This window comes from Dendropsophus ebraccatus, chromosome 14 (genome assembly GCF_027789765.1).
Source record: "Dendropsophus ebraccatus isolate aDenEbr1 chromosome 14, aDenEbr1.pat, whole genome shotgun sequence".
NCBI classification, from domain to species: Eukaryota; Metazoa; Chordata; class Amphibia; order Anura; family Hylidae; genus Dendropsophus; species Dendropsophus ebraccatus.
This window is the reverse complement of record NC_091467.1, coordinates 77,745,676-77,756,572: the sequence shown is the minus strand read 5'-3', so window position 1 is coordinate 77,756,572 and position 10,897 is coordinate 77,745,676. Positions and strand designations below refer to the sequence as shown.

Sequence of the window (10,897 nt, the reverse complement as noted above, 5' to 3'; positions counted from 1 at the left end):
TAAAGTATTGTGTTGCCCCCCCAAAAGTTATACAAATCAACAATATAGACTTATTACAGGAAATGCTTATAAAGTGCTTTTTCCCTGCACTTACTACTGCATCAAGACTTCACTTCCTGGATAACATGGTAATGTCACTTCCTGGGTAACACGGTGGTGTCACTTCCTGGATAACACGGTGCTGTCACTTCCTGGATAACACGGTGCTGTCACTTCCTGGATAACACGGTAATGTCACTTCCTGGATAACACGGTGGTGTCACTTCCTGGGTAACATGGTAATGTCACTTCCTGGGTAACACGGTAATGTCACTTCCTGGATAACATGGTGGTGTCACTTCCTGGATAACACGGTGATGTCACTTCCTGGATAACATAGTGCTGTCACTTCCTGGGTAACATGGTAATGTCACTTCCTGGGTAACATGGTAATGTCACTTCCTGGATAACATGGTCATGTCACTTCCTGGATAACATGGTCATGTCACTTCCTGGATAACATGGTCATGTCACTTCCTGGATAACATGGTCATGTCACTTCCTGGATAACATGGTGATGTCACTTCCTGGATAACATGACGATGTCACTTCCTGGACCACATGGTGATTTCACCACCCAACTCCCAGAGCTGTGCGGGCTGTGGCTGCTGGAGAGGATGATGGCAGGGGAAAACTGAGGGACACAGGACACTGAGCATCCCCCTGCCATGATCCTCTCCATCAGCCACAGCCCGCACAGCTCTGGGAGTCGGGTGGTGACGTCACCATGTTATCCAGGAAGTGACCTCACCATGTTATCCAGGAAGTGACCTCACCATGTTATCCAGGAAGTGACCTCACCATGTTATCCAGGAAGTGACCTCACCATGTTATCCAGGAAGTGACCTCACCATGTTACTTAGGAAGTGACCTCACCGTGTTACCCAGGAAGTGACCTCACCGTGTTACCCAGGAAGTGACGTCACCATGTTATCCAGGAAGGGACATTACCATGTTATCCAGGAAGTGACATCACCATGTTATCCAAGAAGTGACATCACCATGTTATCCAGGAAGTGACATCACCATGTTACCCAGGAAGTGACATCACCGTGTTACCCAGGAAGTGACATCACCATGTTACCCAGTAAGTGACCTCACCATGTTATCCAGGAAGTGACATCACCATGTTACCCAGTAAGTGACCTCACCATGTTATCCAGGAAGTGACCTCACCATGTTACCCAGGAAGTGACATCACCATGTTATCCAGGAAGTGACCTCACCATGTTACCCAGGAAGTGACATCACCATGTTTACCCAGGAAGTGAAGCCTTGATGCAGTAGTAAGTGCAGGGAAAAAAACCACTTTATAAGCATTTCCTGTAATAAGTCTATATTGGGGATTTGTATAACTTTTGGGGGGCAACACAATACTTTAATAAAGATTTTCTCCAGACTTCTCTTTTAAAGGCTTTGTATAGGGTAAAACAAAGAAGGCCGTGCATGGTACTGTAGCCATATTTAAATGAAAAATTAGAAAAAACATAACTGCTTTCTTCCAAAAACCGTGCCACGCTTGTCCTCAGGTTGTGTTTGGTATTGCTGTTCAGTTCCATGAGTTCCGTGAAGTTGCGTTGTAAAACCACATAAAACCTGAGGACAGGGGTGGTGCTGTTTGTGAAAGAAAGCAGCCAAGTTTTTCCAGTCTTGGATAGCTTCTTTAACATGAATGGTGAATGGTGCAGGTTTATTACATGTTCATGTGACCCATGGCTTGTGCACGTGTGACCGGCTGTGCCCCCCATGGCTCGTGCACGTGTGACCGGCTGTGCCCCCCATGGCTCGTGCACGTGTGACCGGCTGTGCCCCCCATGGCTCGTGCACGTGTGACCGGCTGTGCCCCCCATGGCTCGTGTACATGTGACTGGCTGTGCCCCCCATGGCTCGTGCACATGTGACTGGCTGTGCCCCCCATGGCTCGTGCACATGTGACTAGCTGTGCCCCCCATGCCTCTCACACACCACACCCCCTCATCCGGATACTGAATGATTTATTAGTAACGTTACATGGTATTTGGATGTCGGCCTCCTTTACATTCAGATCCCCTCCCGCTGGTGGCGTACATTACACAGGATGGGGTTCGTACCGCGGCGCGGAGGTTTTTGTACCTAAATAAAAACAAAATGAAGTCGTCCCCGACCATACCGACCTCTCTGAGAGGAAATGGTTAAAAAGAAAAGAAAATGTTGGGAGAGACGAGAATGCTCCAAGCTGAAGTAGAGAGGGGGCGCCTGTGCTGTATCACACAATGTCTGCGACCGTGCCGCGCTCCGCTCTGAGGGGGGAGGGGTAAGCAGCAATCCGATTGGACAAGCAGTCTCTAACATTAAGGCAAATATGGAATTGAAGTGGATTCGGACCCTACGGAGCTGGTGACCGTATAAGCCGCCATCTTCAGTACCTAGTAAAACATGGAGACGAGGAGGGGGGAGAACTGTGACCCGAATATGATGGGAGACCCTCGCTGCCCGTCTGTACAGCTGTCATATGGGAGCTCCCCCAGGAGGACGGGGTCTGTGCAGAGCTCTTCTACTGATTGGTAATGAGAGGCGTTGGCCATGTCGGCCTCCACATCAGCCATAGTGGTAGACAAAGTCATAGCTGCTGGGCTCCTTGGGGATGGGGGGGGGGACCTCCGGGATCTGGATGTTCTCCAGATCCAGAAGACGCAGCTTCATCTCCATACTCAGCAAAGTGTCCATGTCACTGCGGGTCAGCTCGCTGCTCATCTCCCGCCCCAGGAGAGCGTTCACCCCATCAATCCAGATACAGTACTAGACAAGAGAGACAGAGGTCAGAGGTCACCAGTAATAATAAGGAAAATATATATATACTATATAGCAATAATGTAGGCTCTCTAGGAGTAGATCTTATATGGCTGGTTCTATGTAAATAACTAGGTTTACAAGGAGATTTTTATCATGAACAATATTGTGTTTTTATCTTTTTAAAACATTTAAAATTCATATAGTCATAAAGATCATGATCATACACAATAAATCAAAATAAATAGATCCAAAGTGAAATAAAGCAATTTCACTTTGGATTTATTTCACTTTGGATCTATTTATTCTGATTTATTGTGTATGATCATGATCTTTATGACTATATGAATTTTAAATGTTTTAAAAAGATAAAAACACGATATTGTTCATGATAAAAATCTCCTTGTAAACCTAGTTATTTACATAGAACCAGCCATATAAGAGCTACTCCTAGAGAGCCTACATTATTGCTATATTTTCTATGTTATTCTTGGGTGTCGGAATAGTAGTGCACTCGGAGTATATACTTTACACTTTTCAATATCCATAGTAGGGTGGAGTCAACATACATTGTTCACTTTCATATATATACTATAACCAGGGGCCGTCTCAGAAGGGAGGGGGAGGAGGGGGAGACAGAGAGAAAGGCTCACACACAGATTTTTGTGTCTTCAGCAGAAAGCAGCAGCTGAGAAGTGGGGGAAGGAGTACCCCTTTAAGGATTGTATGTCTTTTCTCCTACAGCCAGTTTATAGGGAGGAGGAGGGGTACCCTGACTGCTATTCTGCAAGCCACGGTGTTACTGAAACCCTCCTGCAGGTTTGTGACCCCACAAGAGATTCGCTCTTCTCCCCTACAAGCCACGGCAGGCAGCAGAGGAAACAAAGGGGAAGGATGGCAGCCATATTCATGAATGCTACACGGGGGCTTGTGTCCTATATAGGAGGGGGTCCCTGAGGTCCGCAGCCTATCCCCCACATCTGCTAGAACCTGCACCACCTACAAGACTCCAGTCACAACCACCTACCTCATACTTATTAGGTGCAATGAAGTTCAGGGTCTCATCTGGATCGTACAATATAGAGAAAGCCAATTCCAGCACCTCCTGCACAGAAAGAGACATAGTGAGAGACAGCAAGAGACAGGTACAAGGGCGAGACATCCAGCACCTCCTTCACAGAAAGAGACAGGTACAAGGGCGAGACATCCAGCACCTCCTGCACAGAAAGAGACAGGTACAAGGGCGAGACATCCAGCACCTCCTGCACAGTAAGAGACATAGTGAGAGACAGGTACAAGGGCGAGACATCCAGCATCTCCTGCACAGAAAGAGACATAGTGAGAGACAGCAAGAGACAGGTACAAGGGCGAGACATCCAGCACCTCCTGCACAGAAAGAGACATAGTGAGAGACAGCAAGAGACAGGTACAAGGGCGAGACATCCAGCACCTCCTGCACAGAAAGAGACATAGTAAGAGACATAGCAAGAGACAGGTACAAGGGAGAGACATCCAGCACCTCCTGCACAGTAAGAGACATAGTGAGAGACAGTAAGAGACAGGTACCAGGGCGAGACATCCAGCATCTCCTGCACAGAAAGAGACATAGTGAGAGACAGCAAGAGACAGGTACAAGGGCGAGACATCCAGCACCTCCTGCACAGTAAGAGACATAGTGAGAGACAGCAAGAGACAGGTACAAGGGCGAGACATCCAGCACCTCCTGCACAGTAAGAGACATAGTAAGAGACAGCAAGAGACAGGTACAAGGGCGAGACATCCAGCACCTCCTGCACAGTAAGAGACATAGTGAGAGACAGCAAGAGACAGGTACAAGGGCGAGACATCCAGCACCTCCTGCACAGAAAGAGACATAGTGAGAGACAGCAAGAGACAGGTACAAGGGCGAGACATCCAGCACCTCCTGCACAGAAAGAGACATAGTGAGAGACAGGTACAAGGGCGAGACATCCAGCACCTCCTGCACAGAAAGAGACATAGTGAGAGACAGCAAGAGACAGGTACCAGGGCGAGACATCCAGCACCTCCTGCACAGTAAGAGACATAGTAAGAGACAGGTACCAGGGCGAGACATCCAGCACCTCCTGCACAGTAAGAGACATAGTAAGAGACATAGCAAGAGACAGGTACCAGGGCGAGACATCCAGCACCTCCTGCACAGTAAGAGACATAGTGAGAGACATAGCAAGAGACAGGTACAAGGGCGAGACATCCAGCACCTCCTGCACAGTAAGAGACATAGTAAGAGACATAGCAAGAGACAGGTACCAGGGCGAGACATCCAGCACCTCCTGCACAGTAAGAGACATAGTAAGAGACATAGCAAGAGACAGGTACAAGGGCGAGACATCCAGCACCTCCTGCACAGTAAGAGACATAGTGAGAGACATAGCAAGAGACAGGTACAAGGGCGAGACATCCAGCACCTCCTGCACAGAAAGAGACATAGTGAGAGACAGCAAGAGACAGGTACAAGGGCGAGACATCCAGCACCTCCTGCACAGAAAGAGACATAGTGAGAGACAGCAAGAGACAGGTACAAGGGCGAGACATCCAGCACCTCCTTCACAGAAAGAGACAGGTACAAGGGCGAGACATCCAGCACCTCCTGCACAGAAAGAGACATAGTGAGAGACAGCAAGAGACAGGTACAAGGGCGAGACATCCAGCACCTCCTTCACAGAAAGAGACAGGTACAAGGGCGAGACATCCAGCACCTCCTTCACAGAAAGAGACAGGTACAAGGGCGAGACATCCAGCACCTCCTGCACAGAAAGAGACAGGTACAAGGGCGAGACATCCAGCACCTCCTGCACAGTAAGAGACATAGTGAGAGACAGGTACAAGGACGAGACATCCAGCATCTCCTGCACAGAAAGAGACATAGTGAGAGACAGCAAGAGACAGGTACAAGGGCGAGACATCCAGCACCTCCTGCACAGAAAGAGACATAGTAAGAGACATAGCAAGAGACAGGTACAAGGGAGAGACATCCAGCACCTCCTGCACAGTAAGAGACATAGTGAGAGACAGTAAGAGACAGGTACCAGGGCGAGACATCCAGCACCTCCTGCACAGAAAGAGACATAGTGAGAGACAGCAAGAGACAGGTACAAGGGCGAGACATCCAGCACCTCCTGCACAGAAAGAGACATAGTGAGAGACAGCAAGAGACAGGTACAAGGGCGAGACATCCAGCACCTCCTGCACAGAAAGAGACATAGTGAGAGACAGCAAGAGACAGGTACAAGGGCGAGACATCCAGCACCTCCTGCACAGAAAGAGACATAGTAAGAGACATAGCAAGAGACAGGTACAAGGGAGAGACATCCAGCACCTCCTGCACAGTAAGAGACATAGTGAGAGACAGTAAGAGACAGGTACCAGGGCGAGACATCCAGCATCTCCTGCACAGAAAGAGACATAGTGAGAGACAGCAAGAGACAGGTACAAGGGCGAGACATCCAGCACCTCCTGCACAGTAAGAGACATAGTAAGAGACAGCAAGAGACAGGTACAAGGGCGAGACATCCAGCACCTCCTGCACAGTAAGAGACATAGTGAGAGACAGCAAGAGACAGGTACAAGGGCGAGACATCCAGCACCTCCTGCACAGTAAGAGACATAGTGAGAGACAGCAAGAGACAGGTACAAGGGCGAGACATCCAGCACCTCCTGCACAGAAAGAGACATAGTGAGAGACAGGTACAAGGGCGAGACATCCAGCACCTCCTGCACAGAAAGAGACATAGTGAGAGACAGCAAGAGACAGGTACCAGGGCGAGACATCCAGCACCTCCTGCACAGTAAGAGACATAGTAAGAGACAGGTACCAGGGCGAGACATCCAGCACCTCCTGCACAGTAAGAGACATAGTAAGAGACATAGCAAGAGACAGGTACAAGGGCGAGACATCCAGCACCTCCTGCACAGTAAGAGACATAGTAAGAGACATAGCAAGAGACAGGTACAAGGGCGAGACATCCAGCACCTCCTGCACAGTAAGAGACATAGTGAGAGACATAGCAAGAGACAGGTACAAGGGCGAGACATCCAGCACCTCCTGCACAGAAAGAGACATAGTGAGAGACAGCAAGAGACAGGTACAAGGGCGAGACATCCAGCACCTCCTGCACAGTAAGAGACATAGTAAGAGACATAGCAAGAGACAGGTACAAGGGCGAGACATCCAGCACCTCCTGCACAGTAAGAGACATAGTAAGAGACATAGCAAGAGACAGGTACAAGGGAGAGACATCCAGCACCTCCTGCACAGAAAGAGACATAGTGAGAGACAGCAAGAGACAGGTACAAGGGAGAGACATCCAGCACAGTGAGAGACAGTAAGAGACAGGTACCAGGGCGAGACATCCAGCACCTCCTGCACAGTAAGAGACATAGTAAGAGAGGTACGAGGGCCGGACATAGAGCCACCCGCCCAGCCGCACCTTATTCTGCTTCAGGGCGCTCTTCTCCTTCATGTGAGGACAGTCCTTGCCAGTGAGAACAGCCTTAATGTCAGCAACTGGGACTGTAAGACAGAGATATACTGAGAAGGAGAGGGACTATAGGAGGAGGAGGAGAGGGACTATAGGAGGAGGAGGAAAGGGACTATAGGAGGAGGAGAGGGACTATAGGAGGAGGAGGAGAGGGACTATAGGAGGAGGAGAGGGACTATAGGAGGAGGAGAGGGACTATAGGAGGAGGAGGAGGAGGAGGAGAGGGACTATAGGAGGAGGAGGAAAGGGACTATAGGAGGAGGAGAGGGACTATAGGAGGAGGAGGAGGAGGAGAGGGACTATAGGAGGAGGAGGAAAGGGACTATAGGAGGAGGAGAGGGACTATAGGAGGAGGAGGAGGAGGAGAGGGACTATAGGAGGAGGAGGAAAGGGACTATAGGAGGAGGAGAGGGACTATAGGAGGAGGAGGAAAGGGACTATAGGAGGAGGAGGAGAGGGACTATAGGAGGAGGAGGAGAGGGACTATAGGAGGAGGAGAGGGACTATAGGAGGAGGAGGAGAGGGACTATAGGAGGAGGAGAGGGACTATAGGAGGAGGAGGAGAGGGACTATAGGAGGAGGAGAGGGACTATAGGAGGAGGAGGAGGAGGAGAGGGACTATAGGAGGAGGAGGAAAGGGACTATAGGAGGAGGAGAGGGACTATAGTAGGAGGAGGAGAGGGACTATAGGAGGAGGAGAGGGACTATAGGAGGAGGAGGGGGAGAGGGACTATAGGAGGAGGAGGAAAGGGACTATAGGAGGAGGAGAGAGACTATAGTAGGAGGAGGAGAGGGACTATAGGAGGAGGAGAGGGACTATAGGAGGAGGAGAGGGACTATAGGAGGAGGAGAGGGACTATAGGAGGAGGAGAGGGACTATAGGAGGAGGAGGAAAGGGACTATAGGAGGAGGAGAGAGACTATAGTAGGAGGAGGAGAGGGACTATAGGAGGAGGAGAGGGACTATAGGAGGAGGAGGAGGAGAGGGACTATAGGAGGAGGAGGAGAGGGACTATAGGAGGAGGAGGAAAGGGACTATAGGAGGAGGAGAGAGACTATAGTAGGAGGAGGAGAGGGACTATAGGAGGAGGAGGAGGAGAGGGACTATAGGAGGAGGAGGAGGAGGAGAGGGACTATAGGAGGAGGAGGAGGAGGAGGAGAGGGACTATAGGAGGAGGAGGAGGAGGAGAGGGACTATAGGAGGAGGAGGAAAGGGACTATAGTAGGAGGAGGAGAGGGACTATAGGAGGAGGAGGAAAGGGACTATAGGAGGAGGAGAGAGACTATAGTAGGAGGAGGAGAGGGACTATAGGAGGAGGAGGAGGAGAGGGACTATAGGAGGAGGAGGAGGAGGAGAGGGACTATAGGAGGAGGAGGAGGAGGAGGAGAGGGACTATAGGAGGAGGAGGAGGAGGAGAGGGACTATAGGAGGAGGAGGAAAGGGACTATAGTAGGAGGAGGAGAGGGACTATAGGAGGAGGAGAGGGACTATAGGAGGAGGAGAGGGACTATAGTAGGAGGAGGAGAGGGACTATAGGAGGAGGAGGAGGAGGAGAGGGACTATAGGAGGAGGAGGAGGAGGAGGAGAGGGACTATAGGAGGAGGAGGAGGAGAGGGACTATAGGAGGAGGAGGAAAGGGACTATAGGAGGAGGAGAGAGACTATAGTAGGAGGAGGAGGAGGAGAGGGACTATAGGAGGAGGAGGAGGAGGAGAGGGACTATAGGAGGAGGAGGAGGAGGAGGAGAGGGACTATAGGAGGAGGAGGAGGAGGAGAGGGACTATAGGAGGAGGAGGAAAGGGACTATAGTAGGAGGAGGAGAGGGACTATAGGAGGAGGAGGAGGAGGAGAGGGACTATAGGAGGAGGAGGAGGAGAGGGACTATAGGAGGAGGAGGAGGAGGAGGAGGAGAGGGACTATAGGAGTAGGAGGAGGAGAGGGACTATAGGAGGAGGAGGAGAGGGACTATAGGAGGAGGAGGAGAGGGACTATAGGAGGAGGAGGAGGAGAGGGACTATAGGAGGAGGAGGAGAGGGACTATAGGAGGAGGAGGGGGACTATGATGGCCCGGGATGGAGTCTTACTCTTCTCCTGCAGGGACTCGTACGGCACTTCCCCCTGTGCGTTCTCCTCTAAGTCTCCATAGTGCAGAACCTTATGATTTAAGGCCAAACGGCAGAACCAGAAGCGGTCTGTAAGAGAAGTGTCAGAGAGTCAGTGAGCCCCCCCCCCCCCCAGTATGGAGTCTGCAGGGGGTCTCGGCACTCACCTTGCCTCCGCCGGTTCCCGATCTTCCGGAAGCTGCTCCCCTCACACAGACGGTTCAGTCTCTGCTGCTTGATCAGTTCCAGAATTTCCGGTTGGATTTTCTCCCGTAATTCACTAAGTCGGGAAACAGAAAAAACTTCTGACATCAGAGCGTTCTCTGCGGCCTGTGTGTCATGTGACCTGGAGGACCGCGCAATGGAAGTGTATGGAGCCGCCCTGCTCACACAGACAACCGGGGGGGGGGGGGGGGGGGGATGACATCTCCTATAGGCCTCAGAGCCGACATCTCCTATAGGCCTCAGAGCTGACATCCCCTATAGGCCTCAGAGCTGACATCCCCTATAGGCCTCAGAGCTGACATCCCCTATAGGCCTCAGAGCTGACATCTCCTATAGGCCTCAGAGCTGACATCCCCTATAGGCCTCAGAGCTGACATCCCCTATAGGCCTCAGAGCTGACATCCCCTATAGGCCTCAGAGCTGACATCTCCTATAGGCCTCAGAGCTGACATCTCCTCTAGGCCTCAGAGCTGACATCTCCTCTAGGCCTCAGAGCTGACATCTCCTCTAGGCCTCAGAGCTGACATCTCCTCTAGGCCTCAGAGCCGACATCTCCTATAGGCCTCAGAGCCGACATCTCCTATAGGCCTCAGAGCTGACATCTCCTCTAGGCCTCAGAGCTGACATCCCCTATAGGCCTCAGAGCTGACATCTCCTATAGGCCTCAGAGCTGACATCTCCTATAGGCCTCAGAGCTGACATCCCCTATAGGCCTCAGAGCTGACATCTCCTCTAGGCCTCAGAGCTGACATCTCCTCTAGGCCTCAGAGCCGACATCTCCTATAGGCCTCAGAGCCGACATCCCCTATAGGCCTCAGAGCCGACATCCCCTATAGGCCTCAGAGCCGACATCCCCTATAGGCCTCAGAGCCGACATCCCCTATAGGCCTCAGAGCTGACATCTCCTATAGGCCTCAGAGCTGACATCCCCTATAGGCCTCAGAGCTGACATCTCCTATAGGCCTCAGAGCCGACATCTCCTATAGGCCTCAGAGCCGACATCCCCTATAGGCCTCAGAGCTGACATCCCCTATAGGCCTCAGAGCTGACATCCCCTATAGGCCTCAGAGCCGACATCCCCTATAGGCCTCAGAGCTGACATCTCCTCTAGGCCTCAGAGCTGACATCTCCTATAGGCCTCAGAGCCGACATCCCCTATAGGCCTCAGAGCCGACATCCCCTATAGGCCTCAGAGCCGACATCCCCTATAGGCCTCAGAGCTGACATCTCCTATAGGCCTCAG

At 51.3% G+C, this 10,897-nt stretch overlaps 1 protein-coding gene across 3 annotated transcripts in view; it reads right to left on the bottom strand.

Annotated features, from left to right (window-relative positions):
- Positions 1-2,015: 2,015 nt before the first annotated feature.
- ELMO2 (engulfment and cell motility 2) overlaps positions 2,016-10,897 on the bottom strand; it is a 115,576-nt gene continuing 106,694 nt past the window's right edge. For all 3 annotated transcript variants that reach the window (XM_069953779.1, XM_069953780.1, XM_069953781.1), the window contains 5 exons: positions 9,597-9,709; positions 9,412-9,519; positions 7,278-7,360; positions 3,836-3,913; positions 2,016-2,817 (listed from right to left, as the gene is read on the bottom strand). In XM_069953779.1, the coding sequence (XP_069809880.1) occupies positions 2,617-2,817; positions 3,836-3,913; positions 7,278-7,360; positions 9,412-9,519; positions 9,597-9,709 (583 nt within the window). In that variant the 3' untranslated portion in view covers positions 2,016-2,616. The remainder of the gene's footprint in view (positions 2,818-3,835; positions 3,914-7,277; positions 7,361-9,411; positions 9,520-9,596; positions 9,710-10,897) is intronic.